At 43.7% G+C, this 12,288-nt stretch overlaps 1 protein-coding gene across 1 annotated transcript; it reads right to left on the bottom strand.

Moving 5' to 3' along the window:
• Positions 1–510: 510 nt before the first annotated feature.
• LOC145409021 (uncharacterized) lies at positions 511–5,426 on the bottom strand. Its single transcript, XM_080279590.1, has 5 exons — positions 4,257–5,426; positions 3,960–4,014; positions 2,623–2,910; positions 1,619–1,735; positions 511–971 (listed from the first exon to the last, which is right to left on the bottom strand). The coding sequence occupies exons 1-5, from the start codon at positions 5,424–5,426 to the stop codon at positions 511–513; spliced, it is 2,091 nt and encodes a 696-aa protein (XP_080135716.1).
• Positions 5,427–12,288: the final 6,862 nt, after the last annotated feature.

Below are 12,288 nucleotides of genomic sequence, written 5' to 3' on the forward strand. Positions count from 1 at the left end.
TATACAGTATTTACACATAAATAATCCTACACATATACATCCACAATTGTGATAGACAAATATGCATCTAAATAATCACCATAGAATAGTAATACAAAAAATATCGTGATTTCTGATAATCACGATACACTCAACCTGACATTTAAGGTATCTTGATTACTGCTCCTCCACCGGAAGAAGTACAACTAAGCTATGAACTGATCTGGTTACATTTACATCCCGTTGGCCTGAATATTTGCCTCCTGGCTTATTAATTTTATACCGGAGCAACACATCCCTGACCTTTCCATCTTTACTTCTGAGAGCACTTACGACCTGTGCCATTTTCCATTCCCCTTTCAATACATTAGAATCCTTTACCAAGACTATATCTCCAGTCTGGACATTCCGTACATCTACATGCCATTTCTGCCTAATAAGCAGACTAGGAAATAGTTTCGCATCCATTTCTTCCAGAATGAATCAATAATTCTGTTCATGAATGCATGCCTCTTACTAAAATTGCTACTTTCATCCCACATCCCACTTGGCACTGTGACTGTAGAACGACCCAAAAAGAAGATCATTAGGACGAACAACAGAAACATCTTCGAGGTCAGATACTTTGTTACATCCAATCGGTCTTTCATTGAGAAGGTTAGCTACCTCAAACATTACTGTTTGTAACTCGCCATATGACAAGACACAGTCCCCAACAATTCTACACAGGGATCTCTTAACCAACCTAATCAAGGCCTCACTGCATCCGTTCTGCCACGGTGCATCTGCTGACTTATTAAACTCCCAAGAAAGACCCTCAAATCTTCCAAATTCAGTTAATTCCTTAAGATTCCACTTAGAAACCATGTCTCTCAACTCCTTGTTTGCTGACACCAACTGAGCACCATTATCTGAGAACACCTTTCTTGGAAAACCTCTAATAGATGTGAATCTTTTAAATACCTTAAGAAAGCTGCCACTATCATAGCCTTCTGCAACATCTATATACACAGCTCTGGTAGCCATACAATTAAATATGACTCCATATACCTTCCTTTTCACCCTTCGTTTTACGGTATCGCAAACAGAATAAGGTCCAAAAAGATCAAGTGATACATTGAAAAATGGTGGTGAAGGTTCAAGTCTCTCTTTTGGTAATTCGCCCATGCATTGCGAGGTCACTTTCTTGTCAATCATACGACAGGTGGTACAGTGCCGTTTCACAGATTTAATAACTCTTCTAGCACCAGGCACCCAAAATTTTAACTGCAATTTAGCAAGACAAGCCTCTACACCATCATGATTTTCCTGATGTATCTGACTAATGTATAGTTTGTGAATGGGTGGTCTGATGTTAAAAGAATGAATTCATCACGGTTCCAATTAGCTTTCATCCACTTCGATATTCTGGTTCCTACCACTACTACTTTCTGATCATTTAGCGTGGGCCCCAGTCGTTTGAACCTAGTCCTCCAATCTGGATGGATTGAGACTTGAACTTGTCTGATCCAGTAATTCTCTGCTGCTTGTAGGCATTCTGCGGTAGGCTCTTCACACAATCCTTTCAATGACTTTGCCTTGACAACTTGCATTACCCGAGCTGTGACTGAAAGCAGTTTCTTGTAGCTGCTAAACCTACCAATATCTATCACTGTCTTTACCTCCTTAGCCTCACATGCATGGGTAGTTGCTTTCACAAACACAGTATCAGGTACATCTCCCTCAAAACTCTGCTTCACCGGCCATTGATCATGATCTAAGTAGAGAAATTCTGGGACCTCTTTTGCCACACAGAATCTGGTCCTAATTCTGATGGGGTACACTCCCTTGTTGTCAGGTCTGCTGCATTATTTTCAGATGGCACCCAATACCATTCTGTTGGTTTTGTCCTAGATTGGATTTCAGCCACCCTATTTGCAACAAAAGGATTAAATCTAAAGGATTCCTTTTGAATCTGAGCTCGTACTTTAGAGAGTCTGTGATATGAATAACTCTTTGGAACTTAAACTGCATTTCCCTTTCAATTGTAGATCTCAAACGACTAGCTACAACAGCACCACATAATTCTAATCTCGGTATACTGATCTGTCTTGTTGGTGCAATTCTGTTTTTGGAGCACAATAGATATGATCTAACTGAACCATCAGACAACTCCCATCTGACGTATGCAGCGGCCCCATATGCTTTCTTACTACCATCAGAGAAAACAACCAATTCTGGGTGGCCTACGGTGGGTATCGGTTTTATACATCTGGGAAATTCCAACTCTTCTAACAGGAACATCATCTCAAACAGTGATTTTGCCTTTTCATACAAAATTTCATTAATTGGTTCATCCCACCCTCTTGGTCGATCCCCCTCACTGTCTGTAACTACATCTCTCATCAATAGCTTAGCTTTAAGGGTAAATGGAGTAATAAATCCAAGAGGATCATACAAGGTTGCAATCTGACTAAGAATCATGCGCTTCGTCAACTGGCTTGGCAAACGCCTTTCTAGATCACCTAACAAAACATCTGGTTCAGACCTTCCTTGACGAGTTTTCCTTGAAAAATTGAGTTTGGCTTTGAACAAAGATATCCTCCTTAGGTTTCCAATCTAGACCTAAAACCTTTTCATGATTTGTATCCAAAACTTTCTCACTGATGCATCCATCATCTCCAGACATGATCCACTGTTTCATTACAAATCCTTCTGCTTCCAACACTTCTTCCACTTGTCCCATCCTTTCAACAGCTATTTCGGAACTATCAAAGCTTCCTAACACATCATCCACATAAGAATCTTCAATAATAGTCTTTATAGCCAAAGGATATTCCTCATTCATTTGAGCAGTCTTCCTCAATGCCACCATAGCTATTGCCCCTGGTTTATCTCCAAATGTCACAGTCTTCAGTATATAATGATCAGGAACTTTCTCTGCATCTAAATCTCTCCATAGAAATCTATGAGTATGCATATCAAACTCTGATATTTTAACACTGTTGTACATTTTCTTGATATCGCCAACTATGCCAATCCTATTTTGTCTGAAACGCAAAAGAATTCCCAACAAATTATTTAGAACATCAGGCCCTTTAGCAAGAAAATCATTTAGAGCCATTCCTTGGAATGATGCAGCTGAATTAAACACAATCCTTAGAGGTGTTGACTGAGATTCTGGCTTATGGATTTCATGGTGTGGCAAGTAAAAAGTAGGGCCCTCATAACGCTCCAATCTTGTTGGGTCAACTTCTGCGCAACTCCTCTAGATACCATGTCATTAATTTGTTCCTGATACTTTAAACAGTACTTCATTCCCATCTTTTTTAATCTTTTCTCTGTAGCTCTTAATCGAGCCAAAACCATGGGGAAGTTATTAGGTAACTTAGAAGGGTCACAGATCCAAGGGTATTCTGAAATCCAACATTTATTTCCCCTATCATAGTGCAATCCATCTTCAATAAGTCTAAGTTCCCTTTCTTCCTTTATAGTTAAATTTCCTTTAATGGAACAACCTCCACACTTGCATCCCCCACATCTTGGGGTACACAAAGTTCCTAAGCTTTCAGTCAAAAAGTATTCTTCAATTACTTGACAAGGGTTTAGCCGAGATGTAAACCACTCTTCAGGCTTAGAACATGCAACATGATTCACCTGAACATTAAGGCTAACGCTTTGCTTTCTTTTTTCATCTATACTTCCTCTAAGGCAAAATCCAAAGTCATTAGCCAACAGTTGAACACTGTGCACTGTTTTTACAACTTGAGGTAAAAGAGCACTGTAATCTGATCCAATCAATAACTCAATACGTCCGCTGGGTCTCTTTAACTGCCATTCCTGTAACCCAAACATATGTGCAAATGGAGTCACGTCTATCTCACTTGACACACCAGTGATTTCAGTTATACCACAGGCATCAATTATTTTTCCCTCCCAAATTTATCTTTCAACAAGACTTTATACACGTAACTTTCTACCTGTTCTGTTTGCGCACCAACCTTGGTTAAAGTTAAACTCACAGGAGTCCCAACAAGACCCAGTTTCCGTGCCATCCTATTGGTGATTAAACTTAAATTACTTCCTGGATCATAAAGGGTGGGTATTACCTGATTAGCACTGTTCACATAACCCGTCATGAGCATTACTCCATCTCTTGTCACATGGCTACTTGATGCTTCCACAGTAGTACTTCCATGGCTAATGAATATGGGATGAAGGGCAGAATGATGATATTTTCCACAGCGTTCCCCATCTACCAGAACTCTACATGAATATCCTTGACTGCAATTCCTTGCTAAATGTCCTTCCTTCAAGCACATATAACATATACCCTTAGATTTCAGAAATTCAAATTTTGTCTCCTTAGGCCACTGTTTAAAGGTTGCACAATCTTTTAGATCATGAGTATCAGACTCATGCACACAACATCTCTTGGTATTTCCCTTTGGTCCAAAATTTGACCCATTTCTGCTTGGCATTCCCTGAAACTTATTACTAGCAAAGGATAAGTTAGATAAACATTTGAACATTTGATTTTGAAATTTTTCCTGACCTGTAGCTAACTGCTTAATCGCCTCTGCAAGTTCAGAGTCCTTGGAAGTCTCTTCTTCACATACATGAACTGTCGCCCTAGCACTTGCAATCCTTGACTCATCTTGCAAATACTCTATAACTTTGCGCTGTTCAGTCAAGAATGTTACTAAGCTTTTAAACCTGTCAGTACCGATAGACTGTACCTTTATTGCCCATTCTCTTTTCAAAGTAGGTGGCAACAATCTCTCCACTTGAGTAATTACAGTAGTGTTTTCAAGTTCCTGTAACTGACCCAAATTATCAATATCCAACCACACTTTCTCTACAGTATTAATCATGTTAATAAGCCTTTTATTGTCACCTTCAACCACTGGTTTAGTTGCTCTGATATCTCCTAAAATAGAATCTATCATTTTAGCTGGATCACCATAAGTCTCTTTCAGACGAGCCCACATTCGGTTATAATCGTCTAAATCTTCCACTAATTTCCTAGGTTCACCTTCCAAGGAATTCCTCAGCACGTACGGGTCCATTCCTTGCTGAGACACAACTAACCTTTCATAATCCTTAACAAAAGTAGGAAATGCTCTGACAGAACCACGAAATTTAGGAGGCTCCAGTTTCTTTATGGCAAGTGATGGTTTCTGTTTCACCTTCCCAGTCTCAGTTATCAAAATATTATAAACTTCATGTTTTATATTTTCAAGTTCAGTTATGTATTGTTCATACTCATCATAAGGTTCAGATTCCTTTAAAAGAGCGATCATTTCCTCATTCCTTTCATCCACCACTTTGAAGCACGTACTAACCTCCTCATACATTCGTTGAAGCACTTCACATGATAACTTCTTTCCGTGGGCTTCCTTGAAGATGTTGACCTTCCTAGTGAACCTTCTCTTGGCTGCTGTCCGGTTTTTCTTGAGCTCATCCATGGTTGCGTGTTGTTGAATTGTATTGTTATTCAGGTTTGAATGAACACTGCAGTTCTGCGGTGTCGGATCCGTTTAATGATTCAACCTGGTAAATACAGCTTCATAAATAATAAACAACAAAAGAATGAACTCAGATTCACTTTCCAACAATAATCGCAAACACACGTCATATATATAATTACAAAGAACCTTAGTATGATATCAAATAATAATATCACACTATACAATGTGACCGACCATACTAAATATGCAAAATAAAATGGACAATTATTCATGAACTTAAGCATAATTTGAAACTTTAAAAAATGCAGTAAACTTACAACATGGCCGCACTGTCTTCCAAACATCCACCCGAATAACATCAGTCCACATACAGTATAGACAATTTCACACAGGACAGCTGCCAGACCTAAACTCGGGGCCCCTCTGCTCAGCTCCTTAACCTCGTACCAACTGACCCCAGGACTCCCGGTCCGGCTGTGAGCCAGGCTTGAAATATGGCCATGTGACTGGCTACTAATAGTTTATCACAAACTGCCGCCATTCGGCTTGTTTCACACGTTAACCGTACAGCTTAAATTTAACCATTCATAAACAAGTATCAGTTAAAACATTGAACCTCGCAAATACAACATTTTCAAGACATTCCAGTATTAACTAATATTAACAGTACACTATGATTATACATAAATGTAACTTAAGCTTATATCACTAACAGTACCAAATCACCCAAGGGTATCAACATACTCCTCGTTATTCCAATAAACAATCAGTGAAATCTTAATACATACAATATACAGTATATACAGTATTTACACATAAATAATCCTACACATATACATCCACAATTGTGATAGACAAATATGCATCTAAATAATCACCATAGAATAGTAATACAAAAATATCGTGATTTCTGATAATCACGATACATCACCCACCCACCCAGCTATTTCTGAATGTGTTCTTGACGTGCTGGTGTCATTTGCAACAGCATATTTGTGCTAATTAAGCTTTCATCATTAACAACTCCATTGCAAAGGAAAAGAGATCAACTCTGAAGTCGCTGAATAAGGAGATTCGTGTGGGTCTTTCTGTAACAGAACCAGACATTGAGAACCTGTGTCCCACAAAACAGATACAAGTTTATCATAAATTTTCAGTGAAAGTATTACATAAAATTATTTTTTGGTAAAACGTGTTGATTTATATTTACTACAGAAAGTATCAATGAAGATTTTAATTTTACTTGGCCCTTGAAATTTCATAACCTTTCTTAGTAAAAACTGGTTTAGTTTATCTTCTTGCAAGTCATTATTTTCAGAAATTTCCCATGCATATTAAGCAAGGGCTTAGGACTGCGTGCACTCAAAATGATCTTTATCTTACAGTTTTGTAAAGTCATTAAACTAAAAAAATTAGTACCTTACTTTAAATACATGGTACTGTACTCCTAGAACTTGTGATTTCCTTTTTTCATTTGTTAACAAAAGTAAAAATAGTATTAAGTAGTTCTGACACAACTTATCATGAATAATATTTATGAAGTGTGAAGTCAGAGTTCAAAATATTAAGCAATGTGTTGGGAAGTAAAAGTGATTGTGGAGCATTGCTATGAATGTGAGAAGGAAAAATATGCATTAATCGACAATTATATCAGTGAAACTGGAGGAAAGTCTCCATCCTCTCTTAATCTACTGTAGTTTGAGGTGACAACAGACTAGTTACAGTGGAACAAGATTTGTTTATTGTTATTTGTGGGAGTTATCGGGTGTGAGAATATCAATAGGAGAAATTATTGACTCTATGGGGAAACAAATTGCAATATTTGGTAATATTACACTGTATAGCGCAAAGAACTCAGAGATTATAGGGGTATGTGTTCTGATGTGTTTTGACCAATTTGTTAATTTTCTTTTTCAGAACTAATATTATCAAGAAAATTAAGCAGTTTCAAAATTCTGCAAATGCATCCTACTGATAAGCATTTTATAAAACTCAAATGTCATACTTTATTAGTAAAATTATACTCTTTATTCATTGCATGATATATTATTTACTGCCACTTAATTATTATGACAGTCCTCCTGAAGTAACCTACTAAGGGGTGCGCCTTTAGTGTAGCATTTGTAGTTCTCAGTAGCCTATACAACTATACACACACACACACACAAAAAAAATGTAAATCCAAAATCCCACCGCCACAGCGCACCCATCATACCTATCAGTCCCACCAACCCCACTGTCTACCCATCCAACCCTCTTCCTATGTACTCCATACACCCTGCCCACCACACCAACCAACTAACCCACCTATCTACCCTCCCAAGTGCCCAGTCTACCCAGGTACCTGCTCATTTCACCAACCTACTCACCCACCCACTCTCCCCACTCACAAACAACTGTGCTCTTTTCACTGTAACTTGTTCTAAAAATTCTATCTCCCCATCTTGAACGCCAAGTGGTAGCAATAGTTTAGAGTCAGAATTTGATCCCAGTCACGAAAAGTTTTTTTTTGATAGGATGTAGAGCCACAACATTGTGTTTTTCTGCCACTGAGCTGCGTGACATAAGCTTCAAAATGACAAATATCTGGACCAAGTTAAGGTGAAACATGTATACCCGCTCTAGTGTCTCATCCTACCAACCTAGTCGCCACCCCACCCCACCCACCCTGGTCACCACATCACTCTCCCGACCAACCCCTCCACAACCACGTACTCACCCACCCTACCTACACACCTATCCACCCATCCACCCCATACACCCATTCACCCATTCACACACCCTCCCCACCCATACACCAACCTTGGCCACCCATTCCACAAATCCATGACACCAACCTTGGCCACCCATTCCACAAATCCATGACACCAACTAGCCCATCCATTTATCCCACTCAACCTTCATGGGCTACACGCCCACTCATTTCACCCAGCACAAACACCTGCCCACCCCACCCATTCACCAACCACCCACTCACACACCTACCCACTAATCCACCCTGTCGACCCACCAACCAGAAAACTTTCCCACCCAACTCAGCTACCTACCCACCAACCCCAATTAGCCATCCCCCCACCCCCCAGGTATCCACTCATCTGCAAACTCTCCCAGCCACCCCAACAATTCACCCACCTACCCCACCCAACATCTCCACCCTCTCACCCATTTCCCTAGCACTCATTGACTCACCTCAACCACCCTACCCAACTGCGCACCAACCCCACCCACTCTACCCCATCCAAAACCCATCCCCCCTTACAGACCAACCAACCCAACCATCCTACCCACCCTACTCACCTATCCACCCACCCACCCAACATATCCACCCACCAACCTATCCATCAGACATGTTCAACCACCTACCTACCTTGCCCATCTCTTCCAACATACTTTACCGATCACCAACCCTCCCACCCTGCCCAATCACTCCACCTATCTCCTCACCCACCTAAGCATCCATCCCATGTACATACCTTACCCAGCTATCTGATAGTTCTGACAGCCACCCATTCACCTCGTTGTCCCACAGCAACACTCACTTCACCTACCTGTCTTCACTATTCAACCAGCAGCCCTACTTACCAACACACCCAGCCCACCCTCCCACGCCATCTCTCCAGTCCACGAACCCACCATCAATGCCACCAAATGCACCCACCCACTTAATTCACCCAGCCTACCCACCTGGTGAACTGTCCACATCCCCAGATATTTCATGACCCGACCACTACCACCCCCAGCCCCACCCTCCACCCATGTGAACACACTCTTTGAACTTGCTGACGCCTCACCATACCCACACCACCCACCTTGCCCACCCACCTTCACGCTCCATCCAAGATGCCCACCTTCGTAACTATCTGCCCACATGACCCATCCCAAGGAACCCACCCACTTCACTGAAACTACCCACCTCGACCATAACATCCATCTACTGAACCAATCATCGAACTTTCCCACCTCTCCTACCAATCTAAACCACCTCACCTATCCTGCAACACACACACACACACACACACACACACACACACTCTTGCTTGCCCATCCCATCTGCCACACCCACCTGCATCCCTGCCTTGCGCACCAAACCCCCATACATTACCTTTCCACCGACCCAATCATTTCACCCACCCACACATCCATTCTACTCACTCCAATCAAATCATTTCACCCACCCATCCAATCTAACTGCAACACCAGCATACCTACCCATTCCACCCACATCACACATTCAGCCACCACCTCAACCACCTAACATAGCCACCTGTCTTGACAACCCAGTCATCCCACCCCACCCACCCACCACATTCTTTACCTTCCCACCTTGCCCATTCAACCACCCACACATCCTCCTGCCCAACCACCTACCCACCAAGTCCATTAACCCATCCCATGCACCCTACCCAGCCATGCACCCACTTTCCACAACCACCCACCAAGCTTAGCAACCCACCCATCCACTCAGCTTGCTTACCCAACCACCCACTTACCACACCATCCACACACATCCCACCCACTCATGCCACCGCCCCCATACACCCCCACCCCACACACACACACACACACACACACACACACAGATCTGCCCAATTCTCCTGCTTACCAAACCATCTGTCAGTATATCTCCCAGCACACACACATTCATCAACCTTAGCCACCTACTTAGACCATCCAATCCGCCATTCTGGACATTAACCCAATTACACCAATCGCTCACTCACCCACTACCAGTCCCATTTTAACACCCATCGACCCATCGACCCTCACATTCCATTCACCCACTCAGCCTATTCGACTCACTCATCCAGCCTACCTAATAACCCACCCGCCCTCCGACTCACCATCCTTGAATACCCATCCCATCCAGCCAGCTTGTCAACTCGTCCACCAATCCCTCCAACCCACCCCACCCCAGCCACACTATCCGACCATGACACCCACCCACCCACCAAACCCACCTCACTCCAGTCACACAATCACCTACCAACCCACTTACCCTGGCAACTCACCCTACCCACCTGAACACTCAGCCACTTACCCCACTCACTCACCTTACCCACCCAATTGTCTAGACACCCAGCCACTCAAATAAACCACTCGCCCACCGACCCACTCACCTAGACACCTAATCTACCAAGTCACCCCACCACCCTACCACAAGACCTTCACCCACCCTTGACACTCACTGCGTCCACCTACCGAAACCCACCATCACACCCCACCAACTAAACCACCCAAACCCATTCAGTCCCCTTAACTACCCAATACCTACCCCGCTCACCCACCCCCACGCATCGTAGCCCCGCACCCACTCTACCCACCCTAACCACTTGCCCACTCACCCATTCACCCTTCCAACAGTGCCCACCAGCCCAAACAACCCAGCAACGCCCCCCACTCCACCACCCTGCTTTCTACATCCAATCATACGACCACTCCCCGACCAGTCTTGCCCACCTCTTCCACCAAAACCACTCAGCTCTCACACCCTGTGAGCCATCCAGTCACCCATTCACTCACCTACTGCGATGACCCACGACGCCCACATAAAACACCCAATACTCACCCGCCCCCCCTAACCTCAGCAAACCCTCACACATCCACCCACTCAGTCTAACCAAACACAAATTCATACATCCACCCATCCAACAAGCCGGAGTAAATGGGTAGAAAGGGTGAGTGGTTGCGTGGTTAGATCAGTGGGTAGGTTTGATGAGGTTGTAGCAGGATGGGCAGGGTTGGTGATTTTGTTGGGTGGGTGGGTATGTGAGGTGGATGCATAGGTTGGGTGGGTGGAGGAGTTAGGGAGAATGAGTGGGTTGGGTAAGGTGAGAAGCAATATGTATAGGGTGGGAAAAGTGTATGGGGTGGGTGGACACCTTGGGTGTGTAAGTGGATGAGTGGGTTTGATGGGTGAGGTGGGAGGGTGGGTCGTGAGTGGGCATGTTGTCTGGGTATCCAGCATGTGTAGGTGAGGGTTCTAGGACAACTGCCCCCTGGACAATTGCCCCCCGGACAACTGCCCCCAGACAACTACTCCATGGAGAATCGCCTCCGTAGGACAACTGCCCCCTGGACAACTGTCTCTGCAAAATATCACCCGATTCACCGTGCAAATGGTCGCAAGAGTCTAACCTAACCTAACCTAATCTAACCTAACTTAACCTGACCTAACCTAACCTAACCTAACCTAATCTAACCTAACTTAACCTGACCTAACCTAACCTAATCTAACCTAACTTAACCTGACCTAACCTAACTAACCTAACCAAACCTAACCTAACCTAACCTAACGTAATCTTCAGCGGGGGGTAATTGCCCAGGGGGGGCAGTTGTCCGGGGGGCACTTGTCCAGGGGGCACTTGTCCAGGTACCGTATGTGAGTGGGTTGGACAGCTGGACTGCTGGACTTGCTTGGTGGATAGGGATTATGGTGGGTGGCAAGGGTGCGTTTGAGCATGGGTGAGTGGTTCTGTGATTAGGATTGGCAGGAGGGTTATGTGAGTGGATGGTTGGCCGGGTTGGCTGACTAGGTGGGTGGGGTGAGTGTAAAAGGTTGGTGTAATGGGTGAGCAGGGTGCATTATGAGAATCTGGTGGGTGGGTGGGTAAATATGTGGGGTGGTTTGGTGAGAAAGGTTGCGTTTGTAGGGTTGAAGGGTCGACAGGCTGGATGGGATATTTTTGAGTGGCTGAATGAGAGGGTGGGTGAGTGAGGTGGGTGAAGTGTGTGGTGTGATTGTGGTGGGTGGGTGAGGTGAATGGGGAGGGTGCATGGGAAGGATGGGATGGGTAAGTGGGGTGGGTGTTTGGGTGGTTGATAGCTGTGGCTGGGCAAATGGGTAGGGTGGGTTGGCAGG

The sequence above is a fragment of the Coenobita brevimanus genome, chromosome 79, assembly GCF_032717465.1.
Source record: "Coenobita brevimanus isolate Jiangsu-jjx chromosome 79, ASM3271746v2, whole genome shotgun sequence".
NCBI lineage: Eukaryota > Metazoa > Arthropoda > Malacostraca > Decapoda > Coenobitidae > Coenobita > Coenobita brevimanus.

Excerpts from the sequence above, each read along its gene's own strand:
- LOC145409021 (XM_080279590.1), bottom strand. The coding sequence starts at position 5,426 with ATGGATGAGCTCAAGAAAAACCGGACAGCAGCCAAGAGAAGGTTCACT. Across the intron at positions 2,911-3,959 it reads TGAGTTTAACTTTAACCAAG|ATTTAGATGCAGAGAAAGTT; the intron begins GTTGGTGCGCAA and ends TTCTATGGAGAG. Across the intron at positions 1,736-2,622 it reads TGGAGATGATGGATGCATCA|ATCATGATCAATGGCCGGTG; the intron begins GTGAGAAAGTTT and ends TTCTCTACTTAG.